General features: G+C 30.9%; 1 protein-coding gene across 1 annotated transcript in view; it reads right to left on the reverse strand.

The window, feature by feature from the left end:
• The window catches only part of LOC145314352 (uncharacterized), a 60695-nt gene that overhangs the window by 14622 nt on the left and 32670 nt on the right, over positions 1 to 13403 (reverse strand). Inside the window, exons 2-3 of the mRNA XM_080154230.1 lie at positions 7012 to 7081; positions 2890 to 2996 (exon numbers count right to left, since the gene is read on the reverse strand). Coding sequence (XP_080010356.1) covers positions 2890 to 2996; positions 7012 to 7081 — 177 coding nt within the window. The remainder of the gene's footprint in view (positions 1 to 2889; positions 2997 to 7011; positions 7082 to 13403) is intronic.

A 13403-nucleotide genomic window follows, 5' to 3' on the forward strand; every position in this document is an offset into this window, starting at 1 on the left:
ATGGATGGCGGCGGCAGGGAATGTCCCGTCCTGCAGCGCCGCTGGTTCGAATCCCGAAAGATGGCGGCAGGGAATGGCCCTTCCTGCAGCGCCTCGGGTTCGAATCCTGGGAGGCAACGGCAGGGAATGTCCCGTCCTGCCGTGCCTTTGGCTCAAATTCTGCTATCAGCGCAGTGGTAGGCCTTACTTGTGTGCTGAAGCTTCTCAGCCACACATTGCCTTCTCAGGGAGACCAGCACTTAGCTGTCCGTCTCGTAGGTTTGGCCTGGGTGTCCTGGGGCTTGTCCCAGCTACACTTGCCAATCTAGACTCAGTTCTGTAGCCGTCTGAGCTAAATTATCCGATTACCGTGGCTGCGCACCTAGCGCTACTCCCACATGGTACGGAAAAACGCCGTAAACTGGCGCTTTCAGCAGGCTAAATCTGCTTGCCGTAGGCCAGAGGCCTACATAATGCATTCAGAATGATGGAAAATCGACCTAAAAAGGCCGTCTCGCGGGTCAGTTGGCTTCTCAGTTGGCAGCTAACTGTCCCCTTACTTGCAAAAGGGTCCAATCAGAGGTAGAATTGGCTAGTTTCTGTAGGGCTCGATTGAAACACGCTGACACCAAGATGTGGTAAGCCGAAGCGTTTCAGCTCACCGGTTGCGAGTTCGAATCCAACAAGCCCCTAGCCTTGAAGTATTCTACCAAAACAAACTAGCAGGATTTACTCATACAGAAATTATATTTAACTGAATACATTTACAATGGGTGGTTACTATATATATACAAATAGATTATAACAATAGGTTAGGTTTGAAGGGGGTGTGGGAGACAAGGGCGTAGCCCGCGGCGGTAGACATTCTGTGGGGGTAGCTGTAGTAAAAGGGAAGGCACCATCTCCCGGTTGTATAGTTGCCTGAGGGGCGCGGGGTTGCTAAGTGTCCGTGCCCCTCCCCTATTTAGCCAGTCCAATCTGACCGCTGCGCAACGGGGTCATCTGCGGTCATGAGGTGAATGGTGATATAATAGGATTAGTGCAGAAGGCTTGACGTGATAAGCCACTGCGTAGCAACTCTGTAAACTACCCGTCCGTCTGCTGCCGTATTACCACAATATTTTAACCTCTTACAGTTGGGCCCCTTGCCGCACCTTAATCAGTCGGGGGGGGGGGGGGGGGGCTATTATCTAAGTACCTAGAGCTTAGAGCTTAGAGCTAGAGGGCTAAAAAAATTTGTGCAAGTCCCCTGTGTTATGATGAATTTTCGACCTTAAGTAAGTCAAGGTCAATATTTGCTTCCTTCACCCTTTTATTTAACAACCTTTGTTTTTAGGTCCTTTTTTACTTAAAAATTTCAAACGGCCGTAATCTTTTTATTTTTAAAGCTAGAATAAATTTTTTTTTGCAGAAAATGTTTATCTTTATGTAAATTTTATATTTGAAATATAAAAATATAAATTTCAGCGGCCGCAGCTGTACTTGGCAGCTGCCAGCCGCCGCAGTCGGCGGTCGGCAAGAAAACGGCGGCGGATCTTTATGAAATTTTGATACGTTATGTAGACATGTAAGAAAAGCTTAAGTTTGAAATTTGAAGTCTCTAAGTAAAAAATTGCGGCCACAGGAGCCTTTTAAAGATTTCTGGAGACCTGGAGGATCAGGACCTGCAGGATCATACCTGGAACCTAAAATTGACTTGAACACCTGTGAGGATGTACTACTAGGGGATATTTTAGTATTTTGGTAAGATAAAATGCTTTGTTTAAGTCAAAAAATATTTTTGCTATTTACCTGGATGACCCTGCCAGGTTTGCTGGCATCCTGTGCCCGCCAGGATGGAGATATTCAAAAAATTTCAACTCTCAGTTATGTCTCATACCCACACTTAAAAAGTCAAGCAGTTTGGGCTCTTTATCTTTCACACACAGAAAATGAGATAGAAACCCCCCCCCCCCCCCACCGACTGTTAAGGGTTAATGAATAGATAGACGAAAACCCTAAATCTTATATATTAGAATTATATATTTTGAAAAATCTAAAGATATGAATATCCTTTGAAGTCACATTTCGTTATTTTCAAAAAAAGACGTTTTTAATGTCTAATGATAATTACCCAAAATCTTCTTTGATAATTACATTTTGATGTTACTTAATTTTGACAGTTCAAGCCCTTTTTTTTAGTAGTGAAGCATCTTTACAAAGTAACTGTACAAAATTAAGAATGTTAACTGGAAAAAAAACAAAAATGGAAAAAGTCTATTTGAATTCATTTCAGCCATACTGAAAAACTATGTATAACATCGTATGACAGAATTTTTTCCAACGAATATTAAAACAGAAATCGTACAACAGATTTTAATTTTATAATTTTCATTTTAATATTCGCGGTAAGCTGTCTATGCAATGAATAGCTTTTAAAAGTTAATAAAATCTTCCCTTTCATTTAAAGTATTAAAATCAAATAACGCCTGGAAACTATGTATGTCATTAATTTTCTCCTTGATAAAAAATTTGTTCTTGTTTTATTAGAGATATTTTTTCATTAATCATTACGTAAGCTAACGGGTTTACATATTTTTAAGTTTTCAGTTTAATTACAGATCAGACATTTTTTACATTGATAACAGTAACTAAGTAAACATTGAAAATACATAAATTTTTTTCAAAGAATTTTTTTATAGGAACACAGTAAAATTAAAAATATCCATGATTTTCCAGCATAAATGTAGAATAAAAACTCATGTAATAACAGTTTCAATTACAGAGAAGCAGCGCTGTTAATTATTGAAAATTAATTAATTTTATAGGACAGTAGGTATTTTAAACGGTGAAAGTAAAAAAATAAGTAGCAACGCCAACGATTGTTGAAAAAGACTACCTGACATAGGAGCCTATTAAAGTAATATAATTTCCTAGAGCGCCAGGAACGTATGAGGGGTAGGCTCCAGGTCTGAATCTTGAATTAAATCCTGCAGCACCGTACCCTCCGCCAAATGAATTCCAGCTACGCCCATATCCTAAAACAAAAAAATGTTAAATAAATAAGTCAGTATTGTTTTTTTTCTGATTTTTAGTCGTACTAGTGGCTTCGCCCCTAAAATCATAAATGGAGCTTTCCTAATTTGGAGAACACAATCGGTTCCGTTGTTATTGACATCTTAAGCTTCAGACAAAAAAAACTTTATTTATATATTTTAAGATAAGCTTAGTATTGTTCAAGTTAATATTTTTTGTCAACTTTCCTCCTCAATATAAAATTAAGTTGGGTATCATATGCATTGTTGTTTTTTCAGCTTTCGTCATGAAAAACATGCTGTAATTTTTACCTACTATTCCATAATATTTTATCATATAATTTTTTTTCTCTTCTATTAAATTAAAATAAAAGAAGCCAAAAAAAGAAGATTTGTGATTACTTACAACATTTATATTTAGCTTTATCATGGTTATATGATAAAATGACTAGTTTTTTCTAAAATTTTCAATGTATCATTTTAAAGGACAAAATGTTTTATATAAATCATATGAATTTTAATTACCTTTAGATTAAGTAGCTCATATATATATTTTAGTAACAAGAAAAAGTATTATCATAGTTTCTAGGGGTTCACAACCGCGCCTTCCACCGCGCGAATGCAACTGCAGTCGTATAGAAACTTGCGGCCTAGTATGGTTTGATTGACTGCGGCTGAGGCTTATAGAGAGAATTTCAGGCTTCTGTAAGCCTCCGCGGTAGAGGCTAGTTCATGAGTAGCAGTTCTACTAATAAAGGAAGGCAATGAGTTGTTAATTTTATCTTTTAATATTTTTTTTTCAACTTTACAGCAGTGATTTTTAATTATTAAAACTTTAAATTATGAAGATTTTGACTTTAATGCCGCATAAAAAGAAAGTTTAAATAGAATTAAGTTATAAAGGCCTTTCAAATTTTTACAAGGACAAAAAGATTCTTAAAATTTTGTTTATGTTTTAAACCTTTCAAAATACTTTTTCTTTTTGAAAAACTTTTTATAACTATTATGCCTGGGTAACGGACCAACAATATTCCTATGAAAAATAGCCTTTTCCCTAAACAAATTATATAGATTTTGATTTATTGAATTGCAAACTTATTTCAATTTTGCTAATTACACTCTTTAACTAAAATTATTAATCTTTATAGAAAACTAACTGAAACAAGGACACCTAGGTCTAAAGATTGCGCAGCAAAAACAAGAAAGAATGACAAAGTTTATAGATGAACATACAAATTGTAATACATTTATAATGAAGATTCTAATAAGCAGAATCTTCGTAGAGTATAGACTGCGTAGATATTGTAAAGTTTTGACTGGATACATATTTGAAATCTCAATTTCTAGACCGTGTAGATTCTGAATATTCTAGAACGAATAGAGACTCTAGTGTCTAGACTGTGTAGATTCTGTAGAGACTAGACTAAATAGAAACTGTAGTGTCTAGACTGTGTAGATTCTGTAGAGACTAGACTAAATAGAAACTGTAGTGACTAGACTGCGTAGATTCTTAGGTCATGATTGGTTTAACAATCGATTAATACATATCATAGTTGTACAGGTGTCTAGATTGTGTAGATTCTGAATATTCTAGAACGAATAGAGACTCTAGTGTCTAGACTGTGAAGATTCTGTAGAGACTAGACTAAATAGAAACTGTAGTGTCTAGATTGTGTAGATTCTGTAGAGACTAGACTAAATAGAAACTGTAGTGTCTAGACTGTGTAGATTCTGTAGAGACTAGACTAAATAGAAACTGTAGTGTCTAGACTGTGTAGATTCTGTAGAGACTAGACTAAATAGAAACTGTAGTGTCTAGACTGTGTAGATTCTGTAGAGACTAGACTAAATAGAAACTGTAGTGTCTAGATTGTGTAGATTCTGAATATTCTAGAACGAATAGAGACTCTAGTGTCTAGACTGTGAAGATTCTGTAGAGACTAGACTAAATAGAAACTGTAGTGTCTAGATTGTGTAGATTCTGTAGAGACTAGACTAAATAGAAACTGTAGTGTCTAGACTGTGTAGATTCTGTAGAGACTAGACTAAATAGAAACTGTAGTGTCTAGACTGTGTAGATTCTGTAGAGACTAGACTAAATAGAAACTGTAGTGTCTAGACTGTGTAGATTCTGTAGGGACTAGACTAAATATAAACTGTAGTGACTAGACTGCGTAGATTCTTAGGTCATGATTGGTTTAACAATCGATTAATACATATCATAGTTGTACAGGTGCTGCTCTAATCAAATTTAACACCTTTTAAGGACAATAAGCTTATTTTAATTGTTTTCATTCAAATTACATTTTATAACAATGAAAAATGTAATTAATGAGACATTTTGCTTAATATTTTTCTTAGGAATAACAAGAATTTGCTAAGTTTTTCAAGAAAATAGTAATTTGTAAGCAATAGGAAAACAAGGATGAAACCGTTGGAATATATATTTTTTGAAAAACTTAGACGAGAGAAATACTTGACAAAAACAGAACAGTTATAAAGAGATTACATGTAAATTCCTTTAGTATAAAAAGATAGATTCACATTTGGGTTAGCGACTTACGGCAGCATATAAACTAGATACAACTTTTAGGGAAAGAAAAGTGTAAAATAAACATAAACAAAATAGTAGAGTAGTGGGCAGTTATAGAGAGGCTTTACATTGTAAATGTTTACTTAATTTTAATGCAAATTACTTTGTTGATTATGCGACATGCCTAAGACGTTTAAACAATTTAGATACGGCATTTAAATAATTTAGATTCTAATTGCAAAAGACAGTTTCAAGAAGCAAAGTTTTTATAAGAAGTAAATAAGTCACCAAGATCAGTCTTAAACGCCTAAATGTTTTCTGCCTATATCGCATTAAGTGTCCGTAAATATATATAAACAAGCAGTAAAACAATAGTTATTATCACAAGAACTTTTTGCCTATTGTCCAACTTAAAACTTGTAGCATAATGTTTTTCATAAAAATTATCGGTATCTTACCATTGCTGCACTTACTATGTATCAAATTATACTTGTTATTATAACAAAAACATTAATTATAATTACTTGAAAGCCAAGAGCGATCTTAAAGCTTTGTATTAAACAATAACATATAGGGAAGTATAATGTTTCTTTAAATGAAAAGGATGGTATCATCCAGTAGTAGCAAAGATCAACTTATCATATATCATTAATTATGGGTTTGAAATCTATAGAACAATAATAATATCTGTAATTAAGCTATCAGTACAGCTACAAACTACTCAAAATTTGTAAAAGTTAATAGTTAAGTCCTAAGGAAAAGGTAAATCATTGAAAAGATTTACTGAAAATACCAAAAAAGTTAAAATATTATCCTAAAGTTAAGACTTTGAAAATTTTGATTGTTAAGAATGATTTAAGAACTATAATTTATTTTATTCAAAAGTGCACTATGAAAAATTACTTTAAGTAAATTGCATTTAAATTTTTGTTCAAAAGAATATTATACGTTTTTTTATCTTTAAACAAAGTATTATTTTTATTTAAAAAATTGAAATATATAAGAGATGTTTATATATATGCTTGTCTGTCTGTTAATCTATCAATTAATGCATGTATGTCTTTTTGCTTTTAAAAGTTGTCTGTCTGTTTGCTTTTATGTTTGTCTATGCATCAAACAATATATCATATACTTGTCTATCTAACTATTTACCTAGCTATCTCTTTATGTACCTACCACTAGGGAGGGAGGGGAAAAAGGGCTGTTTATTACACTAGTACCTAAAGCCTTGTAATAACGTTTTCTTATTCGTTGAATTAATAACCCTGGGACATTCATTGAATTTTGATTAGTTGGTTCATTTAGTTCTTTGGCCGAACGTTTCAAACACCAATTGTTATCTACAGAAGGGGTAATTTTAGGTTTTCATCATTAGGGATGTACATCAATTTATCGGCTATTGTCTTATCCCATTAAATCCTTGACCTACCACCCTATCTTTCCTTCATCTACCTATCTATATATTAATCTGTATGGTCTGTCTACCTGAATAATATGGTCTGTACTGCGCCAGAAGTCCAGGGATGGAACAGCTAACACTGCCTAATACCAGGATCTACAAAAATAGAAAAAGTTATGATATATATAAATTTTATGATATAAATAAACTAAGCATTAAGAATATATAATTAGAATGAAATATAAGGCAAAAATATAGTGATTTTTATTTTAGCGAAGAATTGTCAAAGCGATGTTACTTTATAGTTCGTTAAAGTCTTTTTTACCATTGATTTTGTTTTTTTTTACGAAGCTCTTTAACATATAAATATGTTGGTCTGTCATAATATAGTATATAATTTTCAGTAAACCAAAAATAATATAAAATTTGTATATTATATATTTATCACTAGCGCAGCTATTCTATAACTAGTGACTTTTGTTTGTGTGTTCGTCTCCCCTTCTTCCTACAAATTTCTGTGAAACCCACTAAAAGATTACGCTAGCAGTAATTATGTTATTTAATTATGTCATTTAAACTAAACTGTATAGTGTAAACTATTAAAAATACTACTATTTTAAAATCTTTAGTAATCATTTGATATTTCAGCTAAATAACTACGCTACGTTCAGATATTTATATTCTTGTTTTTAATATCAATTGAAAATGAATAAAAGATTACCGCTCTAAATCAATCAAAACCAAAACTTTAAATTATTTTCAAATTCATTCCGGTTTTACATCCGCTATTTAAGTCTCAGTTCATGGAAAACTATAGATAACTGTTCAGGTAGCCTATTCTAATAAATATGATTTTATACAAAAGCTTTTTATGGTGGTTAAAAAAATGACGTATTACTGGCCTAACATTGGTCAATTCTAATGTATACTGGCCGTCATTAGTAATTTTGTCTGTGTAGTGGCCTATCATTGGTTATTTGTATTGACGTCATTTTTTTATAGGCACTATAAAGAGCTTCTTTTATATTGCGTCATATCTAATGACGTTAACAATATAACCAACTACTGTTATGTCATCGAGCTGATACAATAATAGCAGAAGTCCTTTTGTAAAAAGGGCTTAACTAATTACTGATTTACTTTTATTAAAAAATACACAAAAATCAATTTGACTAACGTCCAGTAAATTAAATAAAAAAAGTTCTAAAAAATTAAAAAAAAAACATAAAAAGAATTGTAGTTTTAAAATAAATAAAAAAAAACCAAGTATTAGTATATTTTGAGTTTCCCACAGAAAGTGCAGTTTTTGCTACAATTTTACAAGAGCAAAAACTAGGATTGCACAACAATTCAAAGTTATATAATTGTGTTTTATATCTAGAATATTCTAGACTTTTTGTAGGAAACAAGAGTATAGTTATTTACTGTGATTCAATAATTTCATCATTATTTTGTATTATGTAATTGTATATAGATACTAGAATGTTCTTAGAAACACTTTAATTATACAAGCAAAAACCAATGAATAAGTTTTTGTCATACATAAAAAGCTAATATTGCATCATGTGTAAGTTTCCAGAATCTTCTTTATTATATGACAAAAACTGATGTAGAAGTTTTTATTATGCTTTTTAATACATAAACAGCTAATATTGCATCATGTGTAAGTTTCCAGAATCTTCTTTATTATATGACAAAAACTGATGTAGAAGTTTTTGTTATACTTTTTATTGCACAAAAAAGCTAGGATTGCATCAGATTATGCCATTAACTAAATTCTAGAACATTCTAAGATCTCAGTATAAATAGAGCAGCAAAGTATTTGGTTCTCAATGAGCCTTGCACACTCATTCACTCGTAATCTTTTATTTAACCTCTGTATCTCTTAATGTTTAACCTATCTAATGTGTTTATCTGTATACTATCTCTTTTCTTAACCATTCTGTTAGTTTTGATAAGAATGGTGTTTATTTTTATGTGTATCAATTTTTCATTTATCTTAATTTCTGTTTTACTCTTATTGAGATTTATAGAAATTTTACAAGTTCCCTGTTGGGACTTGTAAAAATCAAATGAAGCTCAAAACATAGAGAAATAGTCTAAGTTCTGAAAAATCATATACTTATGCTGCTTAAAAAATCTATCTTTAGCAAATTTATCTAAGTTTAACTATTATATCTTTGGACTTGTAAATTTACAAAACATAATGAAGTTTGATGATTATTTTTCAAAGTATTTGGATAACAAACAATTACATGTTAAGTGTAAAGAAAATTTTAAAGAATCAAATATTATAAGTTTAAAGTTTACTTTCTTATTAAGAACTTATGGTTTACACTTTGCAAATCCAAAGATATGTTTTAACTGTCATAAAACATATTTAACCTTATATAAAATAATTGAAAATAACTTAAAAAACATTATTATACTTATGTTAGAATACAATACTAAACTATGATACTCACATTTAATCAACAATAAAGTATAAACAATAAACACTTAGTACATTTTTCACTTTGGTATATATTGAATAATTTGAACTTGAAGTTGTGAGACAACAGTTCTTTATTGCACAAAAGTTAATAAATAATAGGAGATCTTCGCGTGGAAGTGTTTACAACACTTAGGTCTTTGTATTAATTTTGCCATTACTTAAGCAGTTTAAGAGTAAAAGTAAAACTAATTTAAAAACTTAACTTATAAGCATATCATAACTTACTAAAGGACCTTTGCCTCTATATTATCTTGGTAAATGTTTATTATTTAAATATTCTTTATCTAATAGACTTTTTCTTAGAAAGCAAAATAATTACTAATTTAAAGCTTGTTAGAAAGTCCTAGTACCTTTGGAAGCGATTAGTAAAGAGCGGAGTTATTCCTGCGGAGGGAATAGCGTGATTAGTGATTATGTATATAGTTGATATTCATTAGGTTATGATAGCCTACATGTACAACTTATTAAAGGACCTTTGCTACTATATTGTCTAAATATAAAGTAACTTCAAAAATACTTTGATGATTTCTTTTTATTTAGAAATTCAAAGTAGTTGCTAATATCAAAGCTTGTTAGAAAGCCCTAGTACCTTTGGAAAACGTTAGTAAAGAGTGGAGTTCTTTCCTCCAACTTGATTAGGAATTATTCAAGTGCAAAAATAGAATCATTCTTAGTTGAGGGTTAGGAATCAACGTGGTTAGCAATTACATATATAGTAGATACAAATATTTTAAGTCTTGTAAAATTACTAGAGATTAAAGGACAGCTATCTGTAGGCGTTTGGAGCTTTAGGGACTGAAACGCACGACACAAATGCAATTGAGAACCTTGTGTACAAGCAATTGCAACTAGATGACACTCTAGAGGCCCTAGAGAATGCTAGTATATTTGTGGCCATTGGTCGCGGCCCTAGGGGGACACTCGCACCGGTTGACACTCTAGAGGCCCTAGAGCACACCGGAACATGGGAACCTCTATAGTTGTACCTCTCTTTAAGGATGCTTGATAAGAAATATTAAGTTGTATAATACATGCTGAATTAGATTTTGGGACACTGATTAGTACAGCTCTGTAGCTTAATAGCTTGGATTCTAGGAGTAAGGGTACGGTAGCGCATCAAGTTGTACTTGTATAAGCCGGCTATGCAGTTTACTCTGAGTTTCTATTGTTATAAGAAAAGCAAAATACATCTGGTAGCTTGCTAGAGTTTAATTAAGCATTGGATAAATCTTTATTTATTTATTCTTGGAAAATCTAGCTTTATTTAATATTCTCACAAATTATAGCTTATAAGTACTTCATAACATAATTTTAATCTAAGTTTAAAGTATTGAATTGAACTGCTTTTTCTTTGGCATAGTTGAATTGTTTATCACATCTATCACTTGAATCAATTTAGCCTAACCAGCTAAATGTTGTAAACTTTGACAATATTGCGTTTAACTTATTCGGTTTGGTAGCTAAGTTTATGCTTTGTCATATGAGTTGGAGATTGGCTTCAACTTGGTTGGTATTCTCTTCTTGTTCTGAAACTTGGCACGTTTTATTAGAATTGGGAGAAAACATATCATTTGGTGCAACATCGGGTTGTTCAATATTTTTTTTTGGTGTAGAGGGGGGTGCATATTAGTTTGTTTTTTACATCAAAAAAAAAACTAAAGCTGAACAGGTTTTACATTATACAGAGATTCAGAAGGTTATAAGTGCAAGTGCAAAGTAATATAACTAAAAAGTGAAGTGAAAATTTTTACATATATAATTTTTTCAATAGTGAATAAGTTAATTTGTAAGAACATACAAATTAAATTAGAGTGAAGTCTCTGCATTAACTTTTATTTTTTTAGAAATTGGTAAGAATATATCTGAAAAATTATTGCTTGATTCACTTCTACAAGAGATATATTCTTTGCTTCATCATAGTACCAGACAGGTGGTAAGATAAATAAAAAGGAGTGTAGATAGATTCTTTTTTGCATTACTGTACCAAAAGAAATTTTTGGGAAGAATCTTCTAATAAGTTTTATATCAATTATAAAAAATTATATATATTTCCATTTTAAAGTCCGCAAGTTTAGAGATAGATTCTTTTTGCATTATTGTACCAAAAAAAAATTTTTGGGAGGAATCTTAAAATAAGTTCTGATATCAGTTAGAGTAATTTTACATTTGTATAATAAGTCTGCAGCAAATTTTGAGTAAAGGTTTCTTTTTGCATATTTGTACCAAAGAAAAATTGGGAGGAATCCTTTAAGAAGTTTTATATCAACTAGACTAGCTTCTTTAAAGGGCGAATATAGGTTTGATATGATATGGGCTTATTTCAAGCGTGCAATTATATAGATTATAAGTAACTTAAAGACATTGACATATTTAACTGTATAAGTCCGTTTCTAGCCTAAAACCGAACTGATTCGTTGATATAATTACGCCATTTCGCGTAACTTGTGTGGTTCCCTAAGAAATCCAAACATCCCTGCATCACACAAGGCTGCGTCGGAAGGTTGTATTATAAAGCTTTTGTTCAATCATAGTCATAATGAAGACGAAAGGAATGGGGAAAAAAAGGATGCTGCAACTTTTACTTTTGATCAAATAAATTTTTCATAACATAATTTTGTAAAAGTACATTGAAAAAGGGAGGGCTGAAAACTAATTTTAAAAAAATATTTCAAAATTAAAATATTATGTTTGTTTGCTAAAAGTTGCATCATGTTTGTGTCTTTACCCAGGCTACAAAGGGTAAATATATTTTACATATTATATATTTTTATATAAATAGATTGTATTCATCATGAATAAATCTAAAATCTTAGTAGAGAAAATAAATTTAAAAACTTAATATTTATCTTTATGATGCACTATAAAGCAAAATTTTTGACGCTATTTAAAATTTGAATACAATACTATATAATTAAATAAAATAAACATTTTAATTATCATTTAAGATGCATGCCAATGAAATAATCAATTAAACTTAAGAAAACTAGTCACAAAAAGTCTTGTAAAGGGCTAAAATAAACGATTTTGTAGGCCATCTCATTTATTATATGTTGAAGAAAACACGAAAATTGTAAAATCTACTTAAGGATTTTTTTGAATTTTTAAATTTAACATAGATATTCTAAAACTATGCAATGGCACCTTTGATATAAGCTCATATCATATCGAACCTATATTCGCCCTTTAATGAGCTCTAATAAGAAGTTTTATATCAGTTAGACTAACTTCTATAATTGTATCTCAAATTTTAAAATCTCAAGTTTAAAATTTAGTATCTCAAGTTTAATTAAAAAGAACTTTTAGCCAGCAAAATTAATTTTTATTTTTGTATCTCAAGTTTAATAATTTCATTAACATCTATATTTTTTATTACTTTATTAATTTTTGACCCTACAATTTTTAAACCAATAGTGGTTTTAGTCAGTCATATCTTAACATCTATTAAGGATCTTTTTATACTTATTCAAAATGAAATCACTAAGAAAACGTAGTAAAAGTAGGGAAAAAGATATTGACTATTTGAGAAATATGTCAAATCTTATTAAGTCCGATGGACAAGGGGACTTAGAAAGTTTACCAATCTCTTCTCAGGATTTAGTAGAAGATGAAACTAGCCCTGAGTTTAATATTACTGAAAGAGTTATGTCTAGAAATGCAGAAGACATAGACTTAGTCAATGATATGAATGATACTGTTGAGATACTAAAGCAAGATATTAAGTTTAATAATACTATTGATAATAACTTAGGCCGTATATTGCTTGAATTAACTGCTCAAATAAATGATTTGAATAAGAAAACAAATCTACCTAAAGGTAAATCAGTAGATGAAACTGTTAATGATTTTAATGAACATTTAAAGGACTTAGAAATTAGTATTAATGATAATGTCAATAGGAGAGTGGGTAAGATTGAAGACTTAGTAGAACAACGTGTTAATGAGGCCTTACAGAAACATGTTAGAGAAAAAACTTTTAGTAACTAT

Source organism: Acartia tonsa, chromosome 3 (assembly GCF_053477335.1).
Source record: "Acartia tonsa isolate MP-2025a chromosome 3, ASM5347733v1, whole genome shotgun sequence".
Taxonomy (NCBI): Eukaryota; Metazoa; Arthropoda; class Copepoda; order Calanoida; family Acartiidae; genus Acartia; species Acartia tonsa.